General features: G+C 45.0%; 1 protein-coding gene across 1 annotated transcript in view; it reads right to left on the reverse strand.

Annotated features, from left to right (window-relative positions):
* The window catches only part of RIN3 (Ras and Rab interactor 3), a 132,296-nt gene that overhangs the window by 42,404 nt on the left and 74,360 nt on the right, over positions 1–15,532 (reverse strand). The window contains exon 6 of the mRNA XM_053269651.1: positions 10,337–11,863. Coding sequence (XP_053125626.1) covers positions 10,337–11,863 — 1,527 coding nt within the window. The remainder of the gene's footprint in view (positions 1–10,336; positions 11,864–15,532) is intronic.

A 15,532-nucleotide genomic window follows, 5' to 3' on the forward strand; every position in this document is an offset into this window, starting at 1 on the left:
TGATAAAATTCTGGCATCCCAGGTCCTTGGGAAGGACTCGATGTCTGTATAAAACAAACCAGTCAATAACACCTGTCTGACTGTGTAAACAAGAAATAATAATAATAATGGTTGTCAGTAGCTCTTTTGTTTCATATGGGGAACAAAAGAACATGGATTGCCACAAGCCTCTGAGTCCCTCAGGCGCGTAGCAAGGGGAGAGGGGGCCTGTGTTTGCCCCTCTCGCTCGCGCCCCCTCAAAGTGAGGGAGATAATGAAGAAAGGGAGGGGTGGAGCTGGGGGGCCCCTCAGGAGCTGGAACCCATCCATGGGAGTTCAAACCCGTTCTTTGAACTCATCCACTCAGTTATAGCTATACCCCTGGAGTCCCTCCTATAGGAAGTGAACTCTCTGAAAAGAACTAAGGACAATCCCATTCTTGAGTATCCCATTCTCCTTTCTTAAAGAGAAATAAAAGAGAACTACTTTACACTAGAAGTCTGGCTTATTGTGCTGTCTCACACCAGATGCATAGAAGCTTACAGATGAGCTTCCAAGCATCTGCAAAATGTCTTGGACTCTGGGAAATGACTTCAGCCATTGTCTGTCATTAAGGTAGCAAAAAGACAAAGGTCAGCCAGAGCATTTCCATTTGCAGCTGTGAATCCTAATGACTCACAGGACAACCATCATTACCCAAATGGCTGGGAGTGAAAAGTACAGGAAGTGCATATGTGGTTGCTGGGCTTCAGTACAGGAAGTGAATATGTACAGGAAGAAAAAAAGGCCAGTGAAAGAGAGTGAAGGCTTTGTCTGACCAGGTCATAAAGGGAAGCCTTTCTTCAAGCCATTTAACACAAATTTGTCTTTTGATCCGCCTATCCTACCCCCCTGTCAAAAGGTATGAACATATTTCTGGAGACTGGATTAATTTTGCTAAGAAGATTTAACTTTAGTTCCTGCTGTACATTAATTAAAATTCCTTCTGGGATTTATGGTCAAACTTAAGTGACTTGGTTTTGGTAACAGGACATAGAGATCTTAACTATCTTGCAGCTATGGTTCAAGTAAGACAAGCCCTCTGTAATCCTTAAGTATTTTGTCCTGTATTTATAATCTAAGCTAAGATGTAGTACTGGTGAGAATGCATTACAGGAGAACCTCATTATTCACTGGGGTTCCATTCCGCGGAATAACAGGGCATTAAAGTAAATGTTAATTGGGGCATTAGGTTCCTGCACTGCCTAAAATTGCCCCCCAAAGGGAAAAATAGGCCAAATAAAGTGTCCTACTATGCTACACTACCCTCCAGGAGTCCAAGGATGCCCTCAAGAGTAAGAAAATCACAAAAGATCAGCTGAAAATCGTGTCCCCCAGTTATGTAAGATAAGCCATAAAATAGCTCCCGATCTCAAAATGGTGGCTGGACATCCAAGGATAGGCAGATTTAACCCTTTTAATGCTGATCTGCATATACTGAGGTCGTGTGTCCGTTACCCAACTGTGTTTACGTGAAACCATGCGTGCTGGACCCATGATTAAAGAAGTTCTCTTGTATATAATTATTTATATGCCTGAATATGTTTATTCTGAACAAACTGCTTTCTAATTTAAGAATTTTGAGTTTTACCTTGGGAATTCAGAAGCTTGACCCACACAGAGTTTCAATACACATGATTCATTAAGAGTCTAGCTAGTACACAGAGATCTCTGCTAGGCTTAGCAGGACAGGGAGACCTCCGGAAAGTGTTATGTCCTTCCATGTTGATGCTCTGCTCCATTCTGAGAAAAATCCAAAAGGGGAGCTAATAATTGCACAGAAATCTGGTCCTCAGGTAAGTTGTATAATCCATATATCCCGCCCCCCCAGAGGAATACCTAGTGACAGGAAACTAAAGTGATTTTAGCAGCAGCAGAGCAAATTAAGGCAGGGGAGGGGCACGTTTCTGTATTTTAGGAGACAGATTTTAAAGCATGGGCATGGGCTTTAGCAACAGATGCAAGGAAATAATGGATTTTGGAAATGTTAGGGAAGAAAAAGCAGTGAAACTTGGCCTGGATACTAAGGGGGAAAGTGAGGTTGAAGGTAATTCCCAAACAGCATGCTTGGGTGAGAAGGAAAGTAATTTTTCAGAAAGTAGCATGTTGTGGGGAAGTGGAGGATTTCTATCCAAAAATAATAGTTTCATCTTTTCCTTTTTCAGTTTGAGAGGGCAGAAGGATATCAGGGATGAACTGGGTGACTCTGAGCCAGTCACTTCCCTCTCAGCCTACCCTCAGATGCGTAACCAGGGTGGGGCAGGCAGGGCACGTGTCCTAGGCGCCAGTTGCAGAGGGCACCAAGTGCCTGCCATGCCCCACCACCAATCACCACAGTTCAGTGTGTGTTTCTTTAGGTTTTTGTTTTAAATCCCCACCCAGGCACCCACTGCTGCCCCCACTCACGCAGCCTCGACCACAGAGATCTGAGTCCTGGGCAGAGAGCCTGTGCCCCCACCCCCAGGCTCCCCCTAGCACTGACTTTCTAGTTATTTTCAGGGAGCGTTTGCTGCCTGAAAGCCTCTATTCCCCTTTCTCTCCCTCCAAAGAGGGAGAGAAAGGGAAAAGAAATGCTTTCAGGTAGCAAGCCTGCCCTGAAATGAGAGACTGAAGAGCTCGCTGGGCTTTTTACGCTTGAGGCCACGCCCCCTTTGCATGTGATATCATCACATGATATCATCACATGAAAAGGGGCATGGCCCCAAGCTCTAAAGAGCCAGAGCGAGCTCTTTAATCTCTTTTCAGAGCAGACTTGCTGTGTGAAAGCAGCTCTTCACTTGAAGGTGTGGTCCTTATTCAGTAAGCAACATTCTGCAGGCAACCCCTCTCCCCATCTCAAATCCTATCTTCCTTTCTTTGGGTGGGCTTTTCTCTGTGCTCTGTTGTCAGAGGGAGTTAGAGGGGAGGGGTGGGGAGGAGAGTAGGTACTTAGCTGTGCTGTCTTGCCCTTCCAGTAGCACCTGTTTGTTAAAAATTGATTTTGTGATTTAAGTCTTGTCTTTTAAAAGAGTTGACTATTAAAATGTGCAGTAAATCATGTGTAATTGAAAAAGGCTTGTAATTGTAAATGTAAATGAAAAAGATTGTTTTACATCTGAAATTTGAAGCCAGTTTCTAGAACTTACAATAAGTTTTTCATTTACTGTCAGGCATGTACACTATGTAGAAATAGACTTGTATTAATGTGCATAAACAATGCAGTCACCAAAAGAAACCTTAAAAAGCTTAATATGCAGAGACCCCTTCTATGAGGCGGATGAATACAAGTGTAATTGATGGATTTCTTTGTGACTTTTCCTGAGAGCCAGCATAGTGTAGTGGTTAGAGTGTTGGACTAGGACCGGGAAGACCTGAGTTTGAATCCTCATTCAACCATGAACCTCACTGGGTGACTTTGGGCCAGTCATGTATCTCTCAGCCTAACCTACCTCACAGGGCTGTTGTGAGGATAAAAAAAACCCATGTACACCACTCTGAGCTCCTTGGAAGAAGAGAGGGATATAAGTGTAAATATAAATTTAAAAAATGGGCATATGGATAAACAAAATCTCTCTTCCTATGCTGTTTGCTCTGATGTATTGGAAGGGGAAAGGAGGGGACAGTTTGATTGACATTCCAGAAATGTTCATAAGTGTACCCCTTAAGAATTAATTTATTAGTTTCTCTCTCTTCCTTGAGATTCCTCAGCAATAGCCCTGCCTGCTCATTTTGTGTATCTTACTCTTAAGATGGAGTGGGTTTTTTGTTTGTTTTTATTGCATGTTGTAGCTGTGCATGTAGCTGTGCATTGCATGTGCATGTAGGCTGATTTGTGTTTTGGAGGAGGTGCTGAGGCTGTAAGACCCCACTCTGAATGCAGGTGTGCACACACTGCCTTGATAGTGGTTAGAGTGCTGGACTAGGACCAGAGAGACCCGAGTTCAAATCCCCATTCAGCCATGAGACTTGCTGGGTGACTCTGGGACAGTCACTTCTCTCTCAGCCTAACCTACCCCACAGGGTAGTTGTGAGGAGAAACTTAAATATGTACACTGCTCTGGGCTCCTTGGAGGAAGAATGGGATATTAAAAATGTGAATTTTACTGCTTGCTGGCAGTTAGCAGCTGGGGGTGGGGCAGGGGGGTTGCTAATACACACTGCTGGGTTTGGAATGCAATGAACATGCTGATCAGGGAGTGTAAGGACTACATCCAGTCTCCAGTACCTCTCTGAATAGCTGATAGGTGTGATTCCTGCTTTCTGAAGAAGGCTGTATCTGTGCTGCCTCAGCAATTTGCATCAGTGAAAGCAAGTAAGGTGCAGTTATAATTTTCAGGTAGTGCCATAATTTGTTAATTAAAAGATTAACAAGCTTGACTTTTATTTTTGAGCTGATATTATGGTGAAGTTATCTGAAAGATGGGTGTCAGATATTTGGGGTGGGGGGTGGGGCGCAATTTCAGTGCTTGCCCTAGGTGCTGTTTCCCCTAGATACGCCTCTGCCTACCCTACTTCACAGGGTTGTTGTGAGGAGAAACATAAGTATGTAGTACACCACTCTGGGCTCCCTGGAGGAAGAGCAGGATATAAAATGTAAAAATAATAAATAACTCACCCAGAACTTTCAAACTTTCATTTCCCTATAAGGCTCTTGAGCTCTGCTGAATGCAATCCCCTGCAGTGCTGGTTCTATTAACATACATTCAGCAGCATCAAGCTCCGTATTCTACCATTCCGGGCCCTTCCGATCAGAGTCTACTGTTGCCTAACACTTGCTTAACCTCCAGCAAGAAAACAGAAACATCTGAAGAGCCCTTCCATCAGACTTGCAAAACCATAGCAAACTGCATCATTTTTAATCTGTTGTCAGCTCTGCCTTTTCAAAAAATAGGGAGAGTGGGAATAACAGAGGAAATGAGGAAGGGGAGCCTATATGGTGGCGGTGACAGTAGCAGCAGCAGCAGCCCTGTTGCCATGGCCACCAGACCAGGTAAGACAAGTGGGGGGGAAGCCCATGAGGAAAAGGAAGCAGCAGGTCCCCGTCCCCCCCCCCCCCAATCTGCTTCCTGAGATGGCCACCTCACCAGGTCTCATTGGCAGGCCCTATTTCATCACAGCTCTTTCTTTACAAACAACGCCTTTCGTAAGTGTGTAAGAAAGTCACATGGGGTCATCCATCCAATTTAAAGAGATTCTATTTTTGCATTACATTCAGAATTCATTTTAAAGCATGTCCTTTTAAAAAGAGAAAATTAAAACTGAAACTTAAAACATTTTAAAAAAGATTTCAGTTTAAAAGTATGATTATTATTTTTTAAAAAAAACCCCACACACCAATTTTCACACACAATTCTGAGTCTAAACACACACCATTCTGAGTCGAATGTTCAGTTGTTATTTACAGTCCTTCTAAGAATCAGTGGGGTAGGTGGAAGTTAATAGTTACTGGCTCAGCTCCTATGCCTTCTCCACAGCCTAATATGCAGAAACAGCCTAATAGCAGGACTTAGTATTTTAGACCCATATCTGGAAAAGCTTTACCTGACAGGTTTCTGCATGCCAGACTGCACAGGAGTGAGCCTAAAAGAAGTTGACAACCTTAATTCCAAAGCAGGCACAGTTGTGCTGTTGCTTAATCTGTGGGAAAATATGAGCCCTTTCTCACGATCGTGTGAAAGAGCTTGAGGGCTGGCGGTGGGGAAGGCAGCAGAAGCTCTTCTTCCCCACAGATGATCCAGTTTGGGGGGGAGGTCTGGGTGCGCAGATCACATGCTCAGACAGTCCGCAGTTGCCACGCGCAGAGTGGGGGTCCGGATGCATCATCCTGGCCCCCGGTAATCTCATAATGCACCACGCAAGTGCATGGTACTTTGGGGAGATCTCCCCGGCGACAGGCACCCACCCATCAGTGCTTCAGCACCAGCTGACAGCAGCCAGCATTGACACACAGTCAAGTAAATGGGGTTAAGGGAGCACTCACTCCCATAACCTCATTTAAGACCAGCTTCTTAGCCAGGTTTGTCACCGAGGTGCCGCAGGGATCCAGTCGGCTCCTGGCGCTTCCCACAGCCAGCCAAGCCTGGGCTTAGCTGCCCTAACCTGGTCTTGGCTGCTCATGAGAACAGCCTCTATGACTGAGATCCTCTACAGTTAGAGGCTTCTGGGCTGACTCAATAAAAGGCAACATCTTACATCCATCCACGCACCACATGCCAGAAAATTAGTTCACGTCACTGAGCATCAAGAGTTCAGAGGGGGAAGAAAAGACCCAGTTCCCTAGAAACTCTATTTCCCTGCTTTCTGCCATTTCACCCACTTAATCTTAATTAATTATTAAGATCCTTTCCAGACTGGCTTACGGGTGGGCTGTGGGGTTGAGATTGCCTTGGTCGGCCTGAAGGATGATCTCCAATTGGCGATCAACAGAGGGAGTGTGACTCTGCTGATCCTTTTCGATCTCTCGGCGGCTTTCAATACCATTGACCATGGTATCCTGCTGGGTCGCTTGAAGGAGGTGGGCTTGGGTGGCACTGTTTTACAGTGGTTCTGCTCCTACCTCTCGGGCAGATTCCAGGTGGTGTCATTTGGAGACTACTGCTCTGAAAAGCAAGAGCTGAAGTGTGGGGTTCCACAAGGCTCCATACTGTCTCCAGTGCTTTTTAACATCTACATGAAACTGCTGGGAGAGATCGTCAGGAAGTTTGGTCTGGGATGCTATCAATATGTTGATGACACCCAGATCTATTTCTCCATATTGAGCTCATCAGGAAATGGCATGACCCCCCTAAGTGCCTGCCTGGAGGCGATATTGGGCTAGATGAGGGATAACAGACTGTAGTTGAATCCAAACAAGATGGAGGTACTGTCTGTAGGGGGTCGGGATCCGAGAGATGGTATAGATCAGCCTGTTCTGGATGGGGTTACACTCCCCCTAAGAGATCAGGTTCATAATCTGGGAGTGCTCCTGGATCCCAAACTCTCCCTGGTTTCTCAGGTTGAGTCTGTGGCCAGGAGTGCTTTTTATCAGCTTTGGCTGATACGCCAGATATGACCGTTCTTGGAGAGTAGTGACCTTAAAACGGTGGTACATATGCTAGTAACCTCTAGGCTTGACTACTGTAATGCACTCTATGTGGGGCTGCCTTTGTACGTAGTTCGGAAACTAAAACTGGTACAAAATGCGGCAGCCAGACTGGTCTCTGGGTTCACCTGAAGGGCCCATATAACACAGATTCTAAAAGAACTGCACTGGCTGCCGATAGGTTTCTGAATGAAATACAAAGTGCTAGTTATTACCGATAAGGCCCTTAATGATTTAGGTCCAGGGTATTTAAGAGAGCGCCTTCTCTGTTGTGAACCCTGTCACCTATTAAAATCACCTGGAGAGGTCCGACTATGGGTGCCGCAAACTCATTTGGTAGCAACTCGGGACCGGGCCTTTTCTGTGGCTGCCCCAGGGCTTTGGAACGCGCTCCCTGCTGAAATAAGAGCATCTCCTTCTCTGTTTGCTCTTAGGAGGACCCTGAAGACGTACTTGTTTTCCTAGACCTTCAACTGAGATTCAGTTTTTAAATATGTTTTTATCTAATTTTTATCTTATGGGCTTTTAAACTGTTTATTGTTTAATTGTTTTATGGTATTTTATATTTTAATTGTTGATTGATTATAACTGTCTTTGTTTTATTTGTAAACCGCCCTGAGCCAATTTTGGAAGGGCAGTATAAAAATTGAATGAATGAATGAATAAATAAATAAATAATCTAGCCCCACTGCCTGCAAACACAGACAATATTCGCTTTTGTCTATTTTTAATATAAAAAGCTGTACTTCATCACAGTGCAGAGTAAAAACAAGAAGGGGAAGATCTGTGGAAAAAAGAACTGCAATCCAAGAAATGTGATATTTTTAATCCACACCTTAGGATGGCCTCCAATTTGTCTCCACATTCTTCTTCATAGTCTAGGAATGACCCAACAGTTACACTCAGCTGTTTTCTTAAAACTGAATGTTTAGGAGAATAGGAATAAAAGCTTGGGGAGCAGCAGTCCGAATTCTAGTGCAAACGCCAGTGTAAGGCAGCTGACAGAGTGTTGCTGGGCCTTAAAGTTCACTGAGTGGCCTTGAGCATGTCACTGTATCTCGGTCAAAGTAAATGATCTGTTAACACACAAACAAATCTCCCATGCTTGTTTTTTCCTCTATAAATAATTGCCATAGGGCCCAATCTGGATCCAGCTCAGGGGCAGAGCTACAACTGAACAGAGGCAGGGGAGACAAATGTCCCTGGGCCCCTGAGAGCGGGGCCTGTTGGCTGAGGGACAGCTTGCCTTTTGCTCTCCATCTCACACCTCTCTGAAGTTTTTGTTCTAGGGCCCACTCCAACTAGCCTTGCCATGTCCCCCAGAATTTAGGGTAGCCCCCGGATTTTGGCTCCTCCACCTGGTTGCTAAATTCCACCCGGATTTACACGGATTTCAAATGCCTTGCCCGGATTTTACTCTGGATCTGATCACACAGGAGGGCAGAGAAGGAGGGGGAAGTATACAAATCTGTCAAATAAATAAATAAAATGCAAATTAGTTGCCACATAATTTAGGCCCAGCAGCACTGGGTGTAGCCCAGTTAGGCCACCCGGATTTGGGAAGTTTGAATATGGCAACCCTAACTCCAGCCTTGCTACACCAGATGGATCTGGACTGCCACACATCATGAGGAGAGGGTCTGACCCTTGTCCCCTGCACCATGTTCCTACCAAAAATCCACCCTAAGCTACCATTTCCTAACTGGGCCCCTTTTAAGGGGGTGGCTCTATTATCTTTACCAGGAGGAGAGCAAAAGCCCCTATTCAGCCCCAGCACAGTGTCCTTCCAGTGGTTGCTGGCACTGTTCCCTCGAAGGCGTGCACACATGCTCACGCTCACAAGTTTTCTGATGTCCGCTCAGTTAATTTTAGATCCTGCTCAGGCTTAATCAGGAACACCCCACTCTGAATACATGTGTGCACACAGTGCCTTGATACTGCTGCCCAGAACAAAACTCATTCCGCACAGAAATGAAAAAAATTAGAGGGACCTCTGGTTGCTGGTTTCTCTGTTACAGTTTTTTAATTTTTGAATTGTGAGTCCCTTTGGAACAGGAAAACATCTCATACTATTTGCCACACAAACACTTTGAGAATCTTTGTCGAAAAGCAGTATATGACTATTTTATTAACAAGAAGAACAATTGCCCTCGATGGTGCCATTGCAGAAAATGGCACCTTTGAGGACAAATAGCAGCTTTTGCAAGGTATACAAGCTAATGGTTCAGAGAGAAAAAATCAGATCCCCCTCCTCAAATGTTGCAATCCTGATCTGGGTCAGGGTGTGTGGGGGGTGGGTGGGTGGATGGGGATCACATCAGTTATTTCTAAAGAAAAACCTAAAGAAAGCATGGAAAAGACAATTGCGTGTTTAGTGTATCATCTAGTCTAGTTTGACTCTATTTCCCCATCTCATCTATATCACAGTGCTGCTGTAATGATAAAATACCATGAAGTTCTGAGCTTTGTGGAAGAAGGACAGAATACAAAAATGGGCATCTGGTGGGGAGGGGTAAGCCCCCCTCCCACTGAACCTGCACCTATCCCAGCACCCTTTCCCCAACTCTCCAAAGGCAAGCCCAAGTGTCCTTCATTCCCATTTCCTGAAGGAACCCAGGCATCTGACCCATCTTCTGAGGACTCCACCCTGCTGGCATTGTGGGGCGGAGGAGCCCAGGTGGGGCAGGAAGTAGCAGTGGCATCTTGGTGCACCAGGCACTCCAACCAGTGAGCCGGACCGGCAGTAGGGCTCACTCCACCTCCAGGAGGCTGGCCTTGCACGCCTGCCTGGATTCCTGCAGAAGGAGGGAAGGCTGGAGGACACACTGCTCACCTTGCCTCAGCCCCAGGAAGTGGTGGCAGGGGCTCAAGCTCCGATGTGGGGAGTGAGCGAGAGTGGGCTGGAGCGTGGCACAGGGCAGAGGGCACAAGGCCCAAGCCCCTTGCGGCCCCCTCGCCCCTGCCTCCGCGGGAAAAGTTCTTTAGACACCCACAGTAAGAAGACAGCATACAAGCAAAGAATGGAGCCAAATCAGGATTTGTGCACACTGCCCTTGGGCAATGTCTTTCTGCGTGCAAATGAAGAAGTGACCGTGCCCTGCAGAAATCAGCAGATGTTCGTAGTTAACAAAGACAGAAGCCTTAGGGTTTTGATTCCCTTAATAATATGTTAACTTGCTTCCTTCTCAGATTTGCACCCCATGCCTGCCATTCCAGGAACCCCTGCATCCAAAATAAGAGTTGAACGGGAGCACTTACCTAGTTGCTCGTCTGAGTGAACAGTCTGGTCAACAAAAGCTTTCAGTTCCGTGCTTTGTATTAGGTAGCTCTTCAGCTGCGTCATCATTAAACGGATCTCCTGCAGCATCTCGGTGCTGGAGCTCTGCCTGGCCATCATCTCCAGGCTATACACTTTATAGTCCTGCACCAAGTTGCCAAAGTAAGAGTCCTTGACCTGGGCTAGCTCCACGATCTTCTTCTGTAGCTTTCTGTCGGCTGACAGGAAAGCCGTGAAAACATTACTCAGGCTGACCATGGACAGGCGGTGCCTGGCCCTGCCTAAGATCATGGAGCGGCTTTTCTTCACGGAAGGACTGGTTATGTTCTCCAGCTCATCCTCGGTGCTACTTGTGGAATAGGAGTCTGGCTCAGAGGCAGGCGTCTGAGCTCTTGCGTTGCTTAAGGGACCATCCAGTGAGTCATGAGAACTTTCACGAAATAATAAGCTGACAGGCTTACGGACAGATTTCGATTCCCTTTTTGTTGCGCTGGAGATTTTTTTTCCTGCTGGGCATGTGTCCTCTTCTTCTGGATGGCACACTTCCAACTCATCAATGTTTATTTGCTTTGAATGGGTAGAGCTGGCAGAGGATGGCTCTCTTGAGAGTTTCTTCTTCCTTGGGGGTGGAATAGGAGGTCCCGTTGGCTTCTTCGAGGGCTTCCTCTCTAGCTCAGGCAGCTTTTTCTTGCTCTCGGCATCAGGCTTTGATTCTGGGCACTGTAAGGGACCTTTCTCTGCGGCTTCCTCAATCACCTCTGGAGTGTCAATATGTTGAAAATCATTAGGAGAGTTTTCAGTCCCAACACTCTTTTTTTCTGCCTGTCCCACTCCTGGCGCTGAACATCTCCCAAACGTATCCAAACAGCCTTTTCCTGACGTTCTTTCAGAGAAACATCTCCTTGGTGGAATGCGAGGAGGAACATGTTTCTTTAAGGATGTGGATAAAGGGTCACCAGGAGAAAAGGGCTTTCGCCCTCCATCTTCCTTCTCATTGTTGATTTCGGTTTTCATTTCCTTTTTGTTCTTCTCCAGATCCTGAAGGTGGTCCTCTTCAGAAGTGGTCATGAGAGAGTCCTTGGGCTGCTTCAAATTCACAGCATGTGGAAGAGAAGGAGGAGGTGGTGGTGGAGGAGGAGGAGAGCGGCGGAGGAGGGCAATGGCTGGGTGCGGTGGTGGAGGAGGAGGAGCGCGATGGCTGGGAGATAACTTAAGAGGCTTTGCCACAGTAGTGTCTCTGCTATAAGGACTCTCCCTGAAGCTCTCTGGTGGAGGAACATCCAGGGGAAACTGATTGCTTCTCTCTTCTATAAAAATAGGATTTACAAACCACAACCTGTCATTTCCTATTGCCAGCTCAATTTCACATGAACAATTGTTTGTGCTGCTTGCAAAACACTGGCTGGCTTTTTTAACTGTTTTTGCCTGGGCTGTGGTGAAAGCAGGACCTTTCACAGAGTTGTGAAATCTTCCTCCTCGCTTTTGATTTAAAGAGGAGTCCCAGAAACCTGCCAGAAAGAAGAAAATACCTTAGCAACAGAAAGCAAAAAGGTGTACACCCAGAAAAAAAATGAACATTAATGGTCTTGCAGTGTTTAAGATTTGCATTATTTTGTATTGCACTGAACATGACTAGACATTGATTTTGTTAATTATAAGGTGACAAACAGAAGCCTCATATCACTTTCAGTTTGTGACTCCTGAGGATGTGGACAAGCTGTTTCAGACTGTGCATCCTACCACCTGCTCTCTTGACTCTTCCCCAACTTGGCTTATTTTATCAAACAATCAGATTGTTTGAAAGGGTCTGGTAAACTTCATAAATGCTTCTCTGAGGGAGGGTAGGGTATCTTCTGAGGGAGGGTAGGATGCCTCTTTGTGGCTATCATTAGACCATACTTGAAAAAACCTACATTGGACCCGTCACAGTTAGGCAACTATAGGCCCATCTCTAATCTCCCCTGGTTGGGTAAGATGATTCTCCAGTGAGATATTAACAGAGGGAGTGCTGATTCTATTGGATCTCTCTGCGGGTTTTGATACCATCAGCTATGTTATCCCTTCTGGGTCACCTGAGGAGGTGGGCTTGGATGGCACTGTTTTACAGTGGTTCTGTTTCCAACTCTCTGGTAGATTCCAGATAGTGTCACTGGGAGACCACTGCTCTGAAAAGCGAGAGTTACTGTATGGAGTTCCACAAGGCTCCATACTATCTCCAATGCTTTTTAACATCTACATGAAACCTCTGAGAGAGATCATCAGGACATTTGGTGATGACATCCATGTTGATGACACCCAAATATATTTCTCCCTATCAACTTCATCAGGAAATGATGAAGAGCAGTGTTAATGTCTAGAGCAGCCCTTTGATAAGAGGATATGGGTCAGAGCTGTAGGTAATCACTTTACACGTTTGAAAAACTTCCTGTCTGTAAGAAATAATTAAGCAACAAAAGTTGGAGCAGGAAACCAACCAATTCACTCCTTTAACAGTTTCTTGAGTGACTAGACTGTTGGATCCAGTCCATGACATACCATAAGCACCAGACAAAAGTAGTGCCTGTCGAGGGGTGTAACTGTAATTAAGTGGATGGGTTCAAAGAACACAGGTCCCCAGCTCCTGAGGGCCCCCCAGCTCCACCCCTTCCTATTTTCTTATTATCTCCCTCACTCCAAGGGGCTGCAGAGGAAAGAGGCGAACATGGACTCCCTCTCTCCTAGCTATGGCCATGTGCCTACCTGAAATTAAATTAGGATTGTCTGCAAGGAGGAAACCAGGAGCTTAACTAGAGTAGGCAAACCATGGAGGAATGCAGGACACCATCCTGAAGGATAGCTACTGCTACACACTCACCAGTGCTGGAGTGTGTGATGTGCACAACCATACTGTGTTCCCCACAGTGGCATAATGTTTTTCATTAGGTATTTGTACAGGTCAAGAACTGTACAAACTGCTCGAATAGAAAATGGGGCGCTACTGTGTAAAATCACAAAATGAAGTTCTGTAATGCAACATCACAAAACTTGTCTATTTTATTAGCAGTTTGTTTTTACTGAAACTTTATTACTGTTTTTATCTTGTAAACCACCCTGGGGTCTTTGGACGAAGGGAGTAGAAAAATATGAATGAATGAATGAAGTGAGTTTGATTGTCTTTTGCATGACATTTATAACAGTAGTCAATGTGTTAGCTGGAGAGGAAAGTGTCGTGTTTTCTAAGGTACAAAGTACTGTGCTTTGGATGTTTGTGAAAAGCAACACTGAAGTCTTTCCTTGAAGAAAAACATGGGGAATAAACCCAAAAAGTTGCCTTTAGTGAGCTTTTTGCAGGAAAGGGAAGAGATCCACAACTGTTGAGAGGCCACCAAAAACACTTCTGTACATGCCCTCAGATGTGGTGTAACAGCAAGGGTATGACAACAACAACTAATGGGAGTATGGTATCCTTATCGTAAAGTAAAGGTAAAGTGTGCCATTCAGTCATTGTCGATTCCTGGCTCCCACAGAGCCCTGTGGTTGTCTTTGGTAGAATACAGGAGGGGTTTACCATTGCCATCTCCCATGCAGTATGAGATGATGCCTTTCAGCATCTTCCTATATTGCTGCTGCCCAATATAGGTGTTTCCCATAGTCTACCAGTGGGGATTTGAACCGACAACCTAGATTAATAAGGTATGAAATGACCTCATCCGAGATAACAAACAGATGGTGACTGCCACTGTGAACACCATGCCAATTTCAAACACTGCAGGATCAGTGCCACTGACTACAGAGGTCCAGTGAATTTAAACCAAAACCAAGACAGAAGCTTCACCCACCACCACTTGCCCAGACAGCAATTCTAGGTCGCCACCAGGGAAGTGATTAAGAACTGCCCTGAAGGCCCTGACAGAAAGGAAGAGGGACGATGAGACTGGAGGAAATGTTGGAAAGTAAAGGAAGAGGCAAAAGCTGTAACAGAGTCCAAGAATAAAGAACCAACATTTTGGTGCCCAAGCCTCATCAGAAACAAGATACAAAACACAGTTTTCCTCCTGAAGCAAATAGCAGCTGGGTGTTTCTGTGTGTGCATTTTTGTGGGGTGGGGGCAAAGGGTTTATTAAAAAAAGAAAGAAAAAGAAAGAGAAAAAAGTCTCGCTCTCTGTGGTCCCGATATCTCTACAGCTGCTGTTCAATTTTTAAAATTAACATGCAAGGGCCAATAACAGGTTAAAATCATGTCTCATTTGGCTCGGAGTTGACTGGAAAGGATAGTTAATGTTGGGTGTTATTACATCCTGATGGCCCCTTATTCCAGACCACTGCATAACCTCTTGAGACAATAAGCAATCTCACATCGCTATTCTCTGATATTCCTGCTGGGGGAAAGAAACAGAAGCTGACATTCTGACTAAATTTACTCAAGGAAGTCCCACTGAAATTAAAAGGGCAACTTAGGCATGCCTAATGTGTCCTTTTAATTCCTCGAGTAAATTTAGTTAGGATTTCAGATACAGATTTTTATCAGGTCCCACAAATGTGTCAGGAAGGGGCACACTAAAGTCCAGGTATAGACTGACAAACAATGCTGCAGGTACTTAGTCTTGTACTCAGAGATCCAAAAAGTAGAAATTATCCAGTTATGGCTGCTTGGTACAATTGAATGAATACAAACACTTCTGCAAAAAGTAGTGGAAAGAGGATTTGTCTCTAGGATCATGCATATATTCTTTGGAAGTGTCATTTCAAAACGGGGAATTCCTCCTAAAGGTTGCATGATTCTTGAGGAAGTGGAAATTGACGATAAATAAGCATTGTAAATTATAAAATGTTTCCTTTTGGAAAAGGAAACTGGGACACACTAGTTGTTATTACCACCTCTTTAAACTGAGTTGCTGAATTATGAAGCAGCAGCAAAAAATATTATCTAGTATACTATTTCATTAATTTGATTTTTTATAAAGAGGAAGGACTTACATGATTCAGAAACAATGTTTCTTTTATTATCTCTGGGAATGCTTCCTACCATATCAAAGTCTGAGATCAGCCAGTGAAGCAATCCAATGCTTTAAGCCCCAACTTATTCAGAATAGATGCAAGTATGGCCTCCTCAGTTGTTGCCCCCAAGTTCTGGAATGTTCTTCCACAGGCTATTCATTTACTCTCTTTTTGGTGTAATTCGACAAAGTAAAGACCAT

Source organism: Hemicordylus capensis, chromosome 1 (genome assembly GCF_027244095.1).
Source record: "Hemicordylus capensis ecotype Gifberg chromosome 1, rHemCap1.1.pri, whole genome shotgun sequence".
In the NCBI taxonomy this organism is placed as follows: domain Eukaryota; kingdom Metazoa; phylum Chordata; class Lepidosauria; order Squamata; family Cordylidae; genus Hemicordylus; species Hemicordylus capensis.